General features: G+C 42.1%; 1 protein-coding gene across 1 annotated transcript in view; it reads right to left on the bottom strand.

Annotated features, from left to right (window-relative positions):
• The window catches only part of aacs (acetoacetyl-CoA synthetase), a 129,734-nt gene that overhangs the window by 73,859 nt on the left and 41,340 nt on the right, over positions 1-14,535 (bottom strand). The window contains exons 5-7 of the mRNA XM_055655660.1: positions 14,368-14,465; positions 7,548-7,662; positions 31-112 (exon numbers count right to left, since the gene is read on the bottom strand). Coding sequence (XP_055511635.1) covers positions 31-112; positions 7,548-7,662; positions 14,368-14,465 — 295 coding nt within the window. The remainder of the gene's footprint in view (positions 1-30; positions 113-7,547; positions 7,663-14,367; positions 14,466-14,535) is intronic.

Genomic DNA, 14,535 nt, shown 5'->3' with positions numbered 1-14,535 from the left:
TAGTCAAGTGCATTATTCAGAGGTTTTCACCTGTTTGGTATCCTGGACAAGTCCACGGCCTCTTGTGCTTTGACATACGGCATTATTACCACCTTCTCCAAGTCGGGCAAACCTGCAGGAGCAAATAAGAAAGTCACTTTGATTTACTTGAACAGTACAATTGAGATAGCACAAAATTCAAGTCATCCACCAATGCTTCCATAGAAAGTCATCGACTACCCGCAAGGTGCAAGCCAATGCATTCTGACATCCGTGCTCAGAACGCAAGTCAGACAAGAGCTGGAGGCCAAATGCAAGCTGTCAAACAGCCACTTGCAGATTTTTCTGCTCTGTACAGCAGCCACGACAGCGAGGTGTCCATTGTCACCAAGGTTGCAGCTGAGGGATCAACACGAGAGGCCAATCACACCAAGCATGATCAAGTACAAAGATATCACATTTTGGCCACAGGGCAGCACAGTGGCGCAGTGAGTTGCTGCCTTACAGCGCCAGAGACCCAGGTTCGATCCTGTCCTCGGGTACTGTCTGTACAGAGTTTGTACATTCTTCCTGTGATTGCTTGGGTTTTCTCTGGCTGCTCCGGTTTCCTCCCACACTCCAAAGATGTGCAGGTTTCTAAGTTAAATCGGCTTCGGCAAATCGGTAATTGTAAAATTGTCCCCAGTGTGTGTAGGACAGTGTCAGTGTATGGGGTGATCGCTGGTCGGCGTTGACTTGACTTTATTTCCGAAAACAAAAACAAAAAATTGAGAAATTTCTCCTTCAATGGTGCTATCAGCAGTACTTCTAGAATGTGAATTTTCTAAGATCAATGCACTTCACACTATACCTCGGTACATGTGGCAATAAACTAAACTGAACCGACTATAAACGTGAATCTTATTCAAGAGATGCATAGGAGCATAATTATTTATTTGCATGATTATTATAGAATGGGATTATTTATTATTATTTTTTAATATTATTATTTTATTTAACAGCATGATTATTTATTATTCAGGACCGTGATTTATTATTTATCATTGGAATGTTCATTATTTATTTTATTTATTATTATTATTCGTCTGACATTATTTATTTAGTTATCCATTTATCATCGTTCATTATTTATTTTATTTATTATAATTATTTGTTTATTTTATTTATTTAATATTTATTAATATTTTTATCAGTATTTTAATGAAGAGCATGATTATTTTGTTCTCCTCTACTTCAATAAAAGGTCTTGTTATGTCATAGCATTGATCAGGGTGTAGGAAGGAACTGCAGATTCTTGGTTTCTTGGTCCTCCAAAATATTCTAAATGGAATTTAAACTGGAGGTGGTGAAGTGAGGGCTTAAGCCAGAAAAGGGTTATTGGGAAGAAAGAGCTACTTTAAATTTAGTTGCATCTGGTTGGGTAACTATAGTTGGGTGGAGATTATTCCATGCTTTAATTGTGCGGGGGAAGAATGAATTGCTGTACACATCTGTCTTTGTAGCTGGGATCACAAATTGGATCGAATGCCCTCGTCTGCTCCTAATTGGTTTGGGTTTGGTGTAGGTCTTGTAGTCTATGTCGAGCTGACCATTTAACATTTTGTAAAAACAGGTCAAACGGTGAGCTTCACGTCTGTCATGGAGAGGGTTCCACCCCAGAGAATTCAGAAATTTGGTGACACTCGCTTCTCTCTTATAGGTGTTAGTAACAAATCGAGCTGCCTGTCTTTGGACATGTTCGATGGAAGAAATGTTTTTATTTGCGTATGGGTCCCATGCTGCAACTGCGTAGTCCAAATGAGGTCGAACGAGGGTGAAGTATAGCTTCTCCTTGACAGAAGTTGAACAATGATGAAAGTTGCGCCTCAGAAAGTTTAGGACACCTGTTGCTTTCACCGTTGCACGATGCGTCTGACCATTCCAACGCAGATCATTCTGCAATTTGATGCCAAGATACTTGGTTTGCTTGGATTCTTCAAGGGTGGCACCAAGTATATTGTAAGATGTTTTGCCTGGATTCCTCTTTCTGATGACACGCATAGTTTCACATTTGGAAGGGTTGAACTGCATGCCCCATTGTTGTGACCACTCAACCATAGTATCGAGATCCTTTTGGAGAGCATCTTCATCATCAGCTGACTTAATTGGACGGTACAGCAAACAATCATCAGCGAAAAGTCTGGTCGTACTTGCAACTTTTTCATGGATGTCATTTATGTAAAGCAAAAATAGGTGTGGGCCAAGTACTGTGCCCTGGGGTGTACCACTCAACACTGGATGCCAGTTGGAGCTCTTTCCATTCACACACACACGCTGAAGACGTTTTGTCAGGATTCTGGTTTAAACCATAGACACAAAAAGCTTCAGAAGGGTCTCGACCCAAAACATCGCCCATTCCTTCCCTCCAGAGATGCTGCCTGCCCCGCTGCCTGTCCCGCTGAGTTACTCCAGCTTTTTTTGTCTATCTATAGATTTGATCAGGAGCACAAACAGGCACTTCAGCCCACTAAGTGCAGGTTGACCATCAAACACTCATTTACACTAATCCCACTGTATTCTCCCTCCCCATTCCCAGCAACTTTGGGAAGAAACTGGAGCATCCCGTGGAATCCCACGTGGATGCAGGAGTGAACATGCAAACTCCACATAGACACGACCAGGCATCTGGATTGAAGCCAAATTTGTTGGACCTGAGACAGCTGCACAATTGTGCCACCTGTAATTTTAGTTATTAGATTTTTAGTGTCAGTGATATGGAGTGGAAACAGGCCCTACGGCCCACCGCATCCGCACCGACCAGCGATCCTCGCACGTTAACACGATCCTACACACACCAGGGACAATTTACATTTAATTACAAGCCAATTAACCTATAAACCTGCATGTCCTTGGAACGTGGGAGGAAACCGGAGCACCCGGAGAAAACCCACACTGTCCCAGGGAGAACATACAAACTCAGTACGCACAGCATCCGTAGTCATGATCAAACCCAGGTCTCTGGAGCAACTCTACTGCTGCACCAGTGTGCCGCCCAATGAAAATGGTTTGTGATCCCAGTCTTCATTTTAACTTCCTTTCCCATTCCCATACAGACTTTTCTGTCCTGGGACTCCTCCATTGTCAGAGTGAGGCCACAAACAAATTGCAGAAACAGCACCTCATATTTCACTTGGGCAGCTTACACCCCAGCAGTATGAATATTGATATCTCTAATTTCAAGTAACCTTTGCATTCCCTCTCTCTGCCCCTCCCCGACCCAAGTCATCCTGCCAGTTCCACTGTTCGCATCCATAGATCCCTTCGTTATCACTTCTTCCACAGATATACAGGTTTGTAGTTTAATTGGCTTCGCTAAAAATTGTGTAGGATTGTGTTAGTGGACTGAGTGATCGCTGGTCGGTGCCAAAGGGTCTGTTTCCACGTTGTATCTCTGAAACTAAAACTAAGATGTTTCCTCATCTGTTTTCATTTTGGGTTTCCTAATTTATTAGGCAAAAGGATAGTAAACATTATAATACTTCTAATTCCTCCAAGATCATTATTAAGTTATGTACGTCTGGCATATCTAATTCAAGTCTCTTGAAGACCGTCATTGTCTTTTGTTGAGACAAGGAATTTTCATCCAAGTCATCCTAGACTGGAAAAGTCCAATCACCTTTTTGACCAAATATATTTGATACACACAATGTATAGTTTAGTTTTGTTTTGTTTAAAGATACAATGTGGAAACAGACCCTTCAGCCCACTGAGTCCGCGCTGACCAGCGATCCCCATAGTGCGTTATCCCACACACTAGGAACAATTTACATTTGTACCAAAGCCAATTAACCTACAAATTTCCAATGATTAACAATGATTTAAGTTCAGCAATGCAAGTAATACAAGTTATGTAGAAATTAAAAAAAAATAATTTAACCCAAGCAATATCAAATCAACTGTAACTGGTAATATTCCCATGCAATTAAATGTAAATGTTTTAATATCCAGGTGTAGATGTGAACATTTCGCCTCATGTCATACATATTATTTGGAGAATACTATAAAATTAAATTAAACCCAACAGGTTTTCATGCCCACAAAAGTAATAACGTTTTATTTTGTCTGATGTTTGGCATTCCAATATTTCGCAATGCAAATGGATCATTTTCTCCCAGCCAAGTTAAATTGGAATTACTTTAATATTTGCATGGTGCAGCAGCTGAGAGTATTAGATGTTTGTGGCAATGATTTTAAATTATGTTTTTTTAATATAATATCAAATGAATATTAAAACATGTTTTTGGAATTATTTCACCTGCAAGTGCTGTGTCAACGACTCAACTAACTCGGAAATGCGTCTCCAATAAAAAGTTGGCAAGATAATTTATTTCAGATGCCATTAGTTCCAGTGCCTAAGTTCAAAATGTTGCTTCATCATTGGTCCAACTATTTCCTCAATTGCAGAACAACGTGTAACATGTGACTTACACCCACAGATTAAACGTCAGATATGAAATGTTGCAATTTAAATTGTCATACACTCCTGCTGCAAGGGATATAAATCACTCTACAGAGCCACTCTTGAGGAGTTGCGCGTTCAATATCTTGTATGGTAATCCTGCAAATAGTAAACACTTCAATGCTTAAGTTCTCTACCATAAATATTCAAAATGAGAAGCAAAATCTACACATACTAGAAATCTAAATTTTTTAAAAACACATGTTACTGGAAGCAATCAGGTCAAGCAAGAAACAAAGTTAATATTTCACATCAATGACTTTTCAACAAAACTAGGAAAAGTTAACAACAGATGATGTTTTTAGATTGCAGGGTAAGGGGGGGGAAAAAAGGTGGACAAACAAGGAACTGCAGATGCTGGTTGACCAAGGAAAGACACAGAGTGCTGGAGTAACTTAGCGGGTCTGGCAGCATCGCTGGAGAACACGGATGGGTGACGTTTCGAGTTTGTACCCTTCAAGGGGTTCTGACCCGAAACATCACCTATCCATGTTCTCCAGGGATGCTGCCTGACCCGCTGGGTCACCCCAACATTTTGTGACTTCCCAGGGGAAAGTGGGAGGTGAGCTTGGGAGAATGGTCTATAAATAGGTAGAAGGATTGACACAATTGGCAATAGTACTGACTAAGAGAGGGCTTCTACATCGCTGCTGATTTATCTGGAGGAAATGTAAAAGGGAGAGGAAAGAAAAACAGAAGAAAAAAGAGGAATGGCTGGTTATCTAAAAGTGTAGAATTCAATGTTCAGTTCCAAGTGCTGCAAACCCACCGATTGAAACCAAAAGAGCTTTGTTTGGGCTTTGTTGGAGCAGTGCATGAGGCCAAAGATGGAAAGCATCCACGCTCCAAAGGTCACAGTCTAGTACCTAGCAAGTCTTGCCCACTCTCCCCAAAGCCAATACCTTTGGGAAAGAAATTGACCACTGAACACTTCGGTTTAAGTTGTTCACGTTATTATATTTGCTTATATTGAACTCACTGGACCCATATTTGAACGATGTAGCTCGAGTGCCAAATGGAAAACAAACATTATTTACTCTTGGAGGGTTTGATCTGATAAGGTGATGTATTAGTCAATTCAAGTCAAGTCAATTCTATTTCTATAGCACATTTAAAAACAACTCTCGTTGACCAAAGGTACACAAAAATGCTGGGGAAACTCAGCGGGTGCAGCAGCATCTATGGAGCGAAGGAAATAGATGACTTTTCGGGCCGAAACCCTTCTTCAGACTGATGGGGGGTGGGGGGGAGAAGGAAGGAAAAAGGGAGGAGGAGGAGCCCGAGGGCGGGGGGATTGGAGGAGACAGCTCGAGGGTTAAGGAAGGGGAGGAGACAGCAAGGGCTAGCAAAATTGGGAGAATTCAATGTTCATGCCATCCGGACGCAAGCTACCCAGGCGGAATATGAGGTGTTGTTCCTCCAATTTCCGGTGTTGCTCACTCTGGCAATGGAGGAGACCCAGGACAGAGAGGTCGGATTGGGAATGGGAGGGGGAGTTGAAGTGCTCGTCGACCAAAGTGCTTTACATCAGTGCAGGTACTAACGTGCTACAAACAGTGGTACATAGATCTAACAATGCATACATAAATACACACATACAGCGTCCCTCAGAGGACATCAAGAAACGCTTGTGAGTAGAAATAAGTTAAAGCAACCAGTAAAGCAACGGCAGGTATTGTTTTGCTAATCATAGCCAATATATGTAGGTTGGCACTCAAGTCGAGAAGTAGTTCTTGTACAAGGAAGTAAAACTGTATTTTTCTCCACTCTTCAAAAAAAATCAATTATGCCAATAATTTTTTTTAGACCATTTATTCCTCTTGAAAGAGAAGGCTCTGAATGACCATGAATATTACGATGGGTTTGAAGAGGGTCGCATTGAAGAGCATACTGACATATCTAGGGAGAGGATCAATGCAAGATGGTCACTCATAAATTCAAAACTAATTCAGGAGAAACTTTGTGGTTAGAATCTGGAAATGGTAACTAGAAGGAGAAGCTGAAGAGAACAGCATTGTTTTAATGGAAAAGAACACAACGTGCTGGAGTAACTCAGTAGATCAGGCAGCATCTCTGGAGAACATGGATAGGTGACGTTTCGGGTTGAGACCCCTCAGCAACCTGTTGAGTTACTCCACCACTTTGTGCTCTAAATAAGATTGCAGCATCTGCAGTGCCTTGTGGTGGATTGAAGGGGAAGTTTGATCAGTGCCTGGCAGAAAGAAAAGAAGGGCGTTGCCAGGGTTAGGTGAAATGAGCTGAGACAGGTAACAAAGTGTGAAAATGGACAACTCCAGGTTCAGGGACAGTTTCTTCCCAGATATCATCAAGCAAATGAACCAACCTATCACCAACTAGAGAGCGCCCCTAATCTATCATCTACCTCATTAGAGACCTTTGGACTATCTTTAATCAGACCTCACTGGAGTTTATCTTGCACTAAGCGTTAATCCCATTACCCAGTTACCGTACATTGTGCACGGCTTGATTGTAATCATGTATAATCTTTCTGCTGGCTGGAGAGCAGGCAACACAAATGGTTTTCACTGTCTTGGTACGTGACAATAATAATAAACTAAACTAACGACAGTCTGACACAGCCTAAATAAACACAGACCAGCACCTCCATTTCCATACTGTATGTTATGCAATTCTCATAAGGTCATGAGAGAGGAGCCGAATTATGCCATTCAATCATGGCTGATCTATCTTTCCCACTCAACCCCATTCTCCTGCCTTCTCCCCATAACCCTTGACACCAATACTAATCAAGAATCTATTAATCTCTGCCTTAAAAATATCCATTCATTTGGACTCCACAGCCTTCTCTGGCAAAGAATTCCACAGATTCACCATCCTCTGACTAAAGAAATTCCTTCTCATCTTCTGAAAAGAACACCCTTTAATTCTAAGACTATGACCTTTGGTGCTAGACTCTCCCACTAGTGGAAACATCCTCTCTGTATCCACTCTATCCAAGCCTTTCACTATTCATGTGAATTCCAGTGTACATTGGCAGTTCACAAAGGCACTTTAAATAAATGAGAAACACATAATGAAATCTAATTACCTTTGACTACATTCTGCAGCTTCTCCATGTGATCATGTTCTTTGCCATTGTAAATAACCGCTTCTACTGAAATTAGTAACTTTGGTTGGATTTGAGAAATCCTGTCTAATACGCCCTGTGGAAAAATTGATAATGGTAAATCATACAGAGCATGTTGTTATGTTAATCAATAACAAAACTAACTTGTATGTAGGATGAAATTAAGGCATCATTTACAAGTTTAGTTTAGTTTAACTTTAGAGATACAGAGCCGAAACAGGCCCTTCGGCCCACAGAGTCCACGCCAACCAGCGATTAACCAGGGCTGCACGATGGAGCAGCAGTAGGGCTATGGCCTTACAGCGCCAGAGTCCCAGGTTCAATCCTGACTACAGGTGCTTGTGGAGTTTAAACATTCTCCCCGTGACCTGCGTGGGTTTTCTCTGAGATCTTCGGTTTCCTCCCACACTGTGAAGACGTACAAATTTGTAGGGTTAATTGGCTTGGTATGAATGTAAAATTGTCCCTAGTGTGTATCCCTAGTGGGGATCGCTGGTCGGTGTGGACTCAGTGGGCTGGCGGGCCTGTTTCCGCGCTGTATATCTAAGACTAAAAAAAAAAAAAAACCCTGTACACTAACATTATCCTACACACACTTGGAACAATTTATGGAAGCCAACTAACCCTACAAACCTAAATGTCTTTGGAATGTGGGAAGAAACAGGAGGTCCTGGAGAAAACCCACACAGTCACAGGGAGACTGTAGACTCCTTACAGATAGCACCTGTAGTCAGGATCGAACCCGGGTCTCTGGCGCTGTAAGGCTGTAGCTCTACCACTGCTCCACCTTTAGCACACACATAAACAACAAGTACACAAAAATTGCATGGCCTTCATGCACAAAGATTCGCACTTTCATTGCCTCACAGATTACGATGAAGCAATTTATTTTTTACTTATCAACCCAAGAATACGTTCAGATTTTTAGGAAAATATCTTCCCCTCATCATTGAATTGGCAGAAAAGATAAGAATATCCCAGTAAATTGGCCAAAGAGGTCAATGTGTCTACGTGATGTGCAACATAGACATCACACTTAATGCAAGTGTAACTTGATGCTTGTGTTTGAATGGAAAGCCAGCAGCAGATGTAAAATTACACGATACGATACAACTTTATTTATCCCAGGAGGGAAATTGATCTGCCAACAATCTTAAAATCACAATATAGATGAAACATGAAATTAAAGTGACGAGTGGAAAGGATTGGGGATGTGCAAAGATTGGAGAGTGGGGGGGGATGGAGGGGACAGGGAGTCAGTCTCAGTCTAGCCCAGGACAGAAGGGAGAGGGGTTGTACAGTTTGATAGCCACAGGGAAGAAGGATCTCCTGTGGCGTTCTGTCCTACATCCTGGTGGAACCAGTCTGGTGCTGAAGGTGCTGCTCAGGTCGCTGGGTGTGTCATGGAGGGGGTGAGCTGCATTGTCCAGGATGCTCTGCAGTTTGAGTAGCATCCTCCCCTCCAAGACCAACCTCCCATCAATCCAACTCTGTCCCCAGGACGGTACCAGCCTTCCTGATGAGTTTGTTAATACTATTCGTGTCTGCTGCCTTCACCCTGCTCCATCAGCACAAGGCAGCGAAGGTGATGGCACTGGCTATGTGGTTAAATCAAGACTTAATGGACAAATGCATGCAGCATACCAAGTCATTGTTCCAATCCAAAGGAATCAATTTTAGATCAAATGATGAACGTTTGAGGGCATGGGGCCTGTACTTGCTGGAGTTTAGAAGGATGGGGGGGGTGTGAACCTTACCAAAAGGTGAAAGGCCTGGATTGAGTGAATATGGAGATGGTGTTTCCACTAGTGGGGACGTCTAGGACCAGAGGCCATAGCAGAATAATAGGACGTACACTTAGAAAGGAGATATGAAGGAATTCATAAATTCAGAGGATGAATCTGTGGAATTCATTGCCACAGAAGGCTGTGGAGGCCAAGTCAATGGATATTTATAAGGCGGAGTTTGACAGATTCTTGATTAGTACTGGTATCAGGTGTTATGGGGCGAAGGCAAGAAAATAGGGTTGAGAGGGAATGATAGATCAGTCATAATTGAATGGCAGATACAATTGATGGGCCGAATGGCCTAATTCTGCTCCTACAACCTATGGACATCAGGTTAGGATTGATTCCAACACTGGAGAAAAGCCTTGTTCAATTTGCAGATATACCAGTTTCCACCCGCATTCCTACACTGACTTCAGCAGCATAATAACAAACAACTATAAAAGGGAAAGAATAAATAAATCCTTTTACCACCCTGGCATTAAGAACTATCATATTCAAATGCATCGTAACAGTACCTCATAATCCACTTGGCTAACATGCAACTGAATATGATGACTGAATTCTACAATTTTAAGTAATACCCTCCTTTTTATCTCCCCTCTATTTATTGTGCCGCCCCCCACCCCGGTATACATCTATTTATCCCACTATCTCATCCCGCCACCCTCCCCCTTCCAGCTATACGCCTACCTCTGGGTTTACGTTTCACACCTCTGCTCATCTGACACCCTTTTGTCTCCTTGTCATCTCGAGCCTTTGTCTACCCATCTGCCTATCACTTAGAAAACATAGATACAATAGGTGCAGGATTAGGCCATTCTGTGCTTCGAGCCAGCACCGCCATTCAATATGATCATGATTGATCATCCAAAATCAATACCCCATTCCTGCTTTTTCCTCATATCCCTCAATTCCATTAGCCCTAAGAGCTAAATCTAACTCTCTCTTGAAAACGTCCAGTGAATTGGCCTCCACTGCCTTCTGTGGCAGAGCATTCCATAGATTCAGATTCAGATTCAATTTTAATTGTCATTGTCAGTGTACAGTACAGAGACAACGAAATTGCATTTAGCATCTCCCTGAAGAGCGCATAAAAACTATTTGAATAAAAAAAATAAGTCCGGGGGAGGGGGTGATTGGCAGTGGCCTGAGTAGAGTGACAGCCGCCGGAAAAGAAGCCTTCTGCTGGTTCGGCAATGGAGAGACCTGTAGTGCCTCCCGGATGGTAGGAGGTTAAACAGTCCATGGTTGGGGTGAGAGCAGTCCTTGGCGATGCTGAGCGCCCTCCGCAGACAACGCTTGCTTTGGACAGACTCAATGGAGGGGAGCGAGGAACCGGTCATGCGTTGGGCAATTTTCACCACCCTCTATTCGGTCGGAGACAGAGCAGTTGCCATGACCATACTGTGATGCAGTTGGTAAGGATGCTCTCGAACAGCGGAAAGTTCACCAGGATTTCCTGAGATCAGAGACCTCTTCAATCCTCAGGAAGAATTTGATGAGCCTTCTTGATCAGAGTAGAGGTATTGTGGGTCCAAGAGAGGTCATCGGAGATGTTGACTCCCAGGAACCTGAACATAGATTCACAACTCTGTGGGTGAAAAAGATTTTCCTCATCTCAGTCTTAAATGGCCTACCCCTTATTCTTATACTGTGACCCCTGGTCTGGACTCCCCCAACATCGGAAATATTTTTCCTGCATCTAGCCTATCCAATCCTTTTAAGAATTTTATATGTTTCTACAAGATCCCCTCTCGTCCTAAATTCCAGTGAATACAAGCCCAATCGACCCATTCTTTCATCATATGTCATTCCCGCCATCCCGGGAATTAACCTGGTTAGCCTATGCTGCACTCCCTCAATAGCAATAATGTCCTTCCTCAAATTAGGAGACCAAAATTGCACAAAATACTCCAGGTGCGGTCTTGCCAGGCTTTGTCCAGCCCCCAACCTCTTAAGCAGCTTTCTCCCCCTCCCCCCTCTCCGATTACAATCAGTCTGAAGAAGGGTCCTGATCCAAAACATCACCTGTCCACTCGCTCCACAAATACTGCCTGATCTGCCGAGTTACTCCAGCGTTTGTGGTTTACACAAGAGCGATGTGATCATTCTGATTTGTTTTAATTCCTAACAGCATCTTCGTACAGATTGATAGTTTAAATGTCGTTGTTTAACAGCAGAGTAAAATTATCTGAGGAAATATTTACATCCAAAATACACTGACATTCACAATTAAATAATCAAAGCACACACAAATACATCTGCTGGTTCACAGAAAAACATCAGGGCAACATTATAAATTGATTCCGATTTCAATTAAATCTACACACAGCAAAGAAAGTACTGGCAGGTTGGTGCAGTTAGCGTAGACAAACCGCTAAAATTCAATCAAATCATTTGAAAAATGAGCTACAACAAAGGAGGTCACAAAAACATTCAGAGATTCAAAGACAGATAATTACGAGGTGATCAAAGGAGAGAGAAACTATTGATTGGCTCGGGAAACATAAAGATTAGCGGCAACCATAACCATTTATTAATGCTATAAAGGGGCAGATCCAACTTGAAAACCTGGGTATTTTCAATTGTCTGTTCAGTTAATGTAAGATTATTTCACCGCTATCATCATCAAGAACATGACTGAAGTTGGGGATTAATGTCTCCAATCTGGACATTTAATTAAAAGCTCATGATGCAAATCCCAAAGAATGGCCAAGTTGCACTAATTTTCATCAGTCACCAGGAACTGTGGTGAACCGTTGATCTCTGTGATGAAAATGAATGATCAACTGATGTCTCAGAATTTAAAATAAAACTGCATATGGACAGTCAGTTAATGACGTTGGCAGGGAAAAGGACTAGAAGCTATTATGCAATTCTGGAGATAGACACAAAATGCTGGAGTAACTCAGCAGGTCAGGTAGTATCTCTGGAGAATAGGGATAGGTGATGTTTCGGGTCAAGACCATTCATCAGACCCTGATTAGAGGTCTGATGAAGGATCTCCACCAGAAAGGTCACCTATTCCTTTTCTCCAGAGATGCTGCCTGGCCCGCTGAGTTACTCCAGCTTTTTGTGTAAATCAGCCACTGCAGTTCCTTCGTACACAGGCAATTCTGGATCTCAATCCTCATTGATATTCTGTGGCTGTGCTAAACTACTGTCAAATCATGAGACACAAAGATATTTCAGAATCAACCAATGGAATTCAAACAGCACCAAACCATTGATTGAAAATGCTCAAAACTATAACCAGGATATCATGTCGGGAAATAAATTAGAGTGAGATAAGGCAGGGTTGTAAACTGGGAAGTATCAAGGCTACGGTGATAAGAACATGCTAATCGGGAGCAGGAATGGGCCATTCAGCCCCTCAGGCCTTTACTAGTGCATAATAAAATCCTGGATGATTCCTTTGTAACCTCAACTATGCACTTCTACACAATTGTCATAATCAAAAACAGAAAATGCTGAAAGTATCCAACAGGTCAGGCAGTATCTAAGTCAATAATAGTCCATTTCATTGGCCTCTCGTGATAAAACTAGAAGCTGTGTTCTTAGAGACTATGGTGTCTGATTGCTGCACGGATATTACATGTAATTTTTTTTTTCCAACTGTTTATGCCCATTTCAGCTTTTTTTTTTCAGTCACTACCCTGGTCCTTCTATCTACCAGCGGTCTGCACTTGCTCATAACAAGTAGGTAATCTCCGTGCCAAAATGGACAGATTTACATTATCCCACATTGCTTTGCTGAAGTACCCCAGTATTTATTTGTAATGTGTCGAAGAAGGCACGGCAGGATGTGTTGGAAGGAACTGCAGATGCTGCTTTAAACCGAAGATAGACACAACAAGCTGGAGTAACTCAGCGGGTCAGATTGCAACTCTGAGGAGAGGAATAGGTGATGTGTCAAGAAGGGTCTCTACCCGAAATGTCACGTATTTTCTCCAGCAATGCCATCCGACCCACTGAGTTACTCCTGCTTTTTGTGTCTATCTTTGCTTTGCTGATGATTGAGAACAAACTTATTGGTTACTTGCGGGATTGGGTTTGTCCAACTTTCTTTGACCAGGACATACTCTGTGCAATTTTCTACACTGCTGAGTGGATGTTGTATCTGTACTGGAACAGTTTGACTGCAGGCTCAGCTATTACTAGGATGAAGGCAGAAAAGTCAGCATGAAAATGGGAAGGGGAGTTAAAATGGTTAGCAACCGGGAGAAACAGTAGGCCTTGGAGGAGTGCGAGTAAGTGTTTGACAAAACGGTCACTGAGTAACCAAGCAGATCAGGCAGCATCGCTGAAGGACACGGATAGATGGCATTTTGGGTCAAATCCCTTCTGTTAATAATAATAATAATAATAATATCTTTTATTGTCATTGCACATCAGTGCAACGAGATTTACAACAGCATTTTGTGTTTTTTTTTAACATTCTGTGCATCTTCATATTCAGCTCATTAACTGGTGGCTTGAAGGCGGTACCTTGACATTTATGATCTTGCAATAAGCTGGCGCAGTAGCACAGCAGTAGAGTAGCTGCCATGCAGTGTCAATGGACCCGGGTTCAATCCTGACCACGTGTGCTGTCTATACGGAGTTTGTACATTCTCCCCGTGACCGCATGGGTTTTCTCCTGATGCCCCGGTTTCCTCACGCACTCCAAAGACGTACAAATATGTAGGTTAATTGGTTTCAGAAAAATTGTAAATTGTTCCTAGTGTGTATGATAGTGCTAGTGTACAGGTTGATCGCTGGTCGAAGTGAACGGTGAGCCGAAGGACCTGTTTCTGCACTGTATCTCTAAAATGTCTAACAGAGTCATATAGAATGGTGTGAAAGGAAATTCAGTCCGTTAGTCCCCTTCATCAATAGATTCCGAGCAAGCATTATCACATAACACAATTCACAAGAGCAAAATGTTAATATGTTGATAATCAAATATCTGCAGCCAATTATTAATATTTCACAATATTTAAAGTACTTACATTTACACCAAAGTCCGGCGCAGTTGAACTCCAAATGGCACCGATGCTCGCGGTCGCTAACATGGCTTCGACTGCTTGAATACAGTTTGGAAGATAACCTGCAATGAAGCAAAAATATTGAGACAAATGGCTTTTAACTATTAATTAATATTAATATTAACTATTAAA

Source organism: Leucoraja erinacea, chromosome 25 (genome assembly GCF_028641065.1).
Source record: "Leucoraja erinacea ecotype New England chromosome 25, Leri_hhj_1, whole genome shotgun sequence".
Taxonomy (NCBI): domain Eukaryota; kingdom Metazoa; phylum Chordata; class Chondrichthyes; order Rajiformes; family Rajidae; genus Leucoraja; species Leucoraja erinaceus.
The sequence above is the reverse complement of the archived record's forward strand: the minus strand, read 5'-3'. Positions and strand labels throughout refer to the sequence as shown.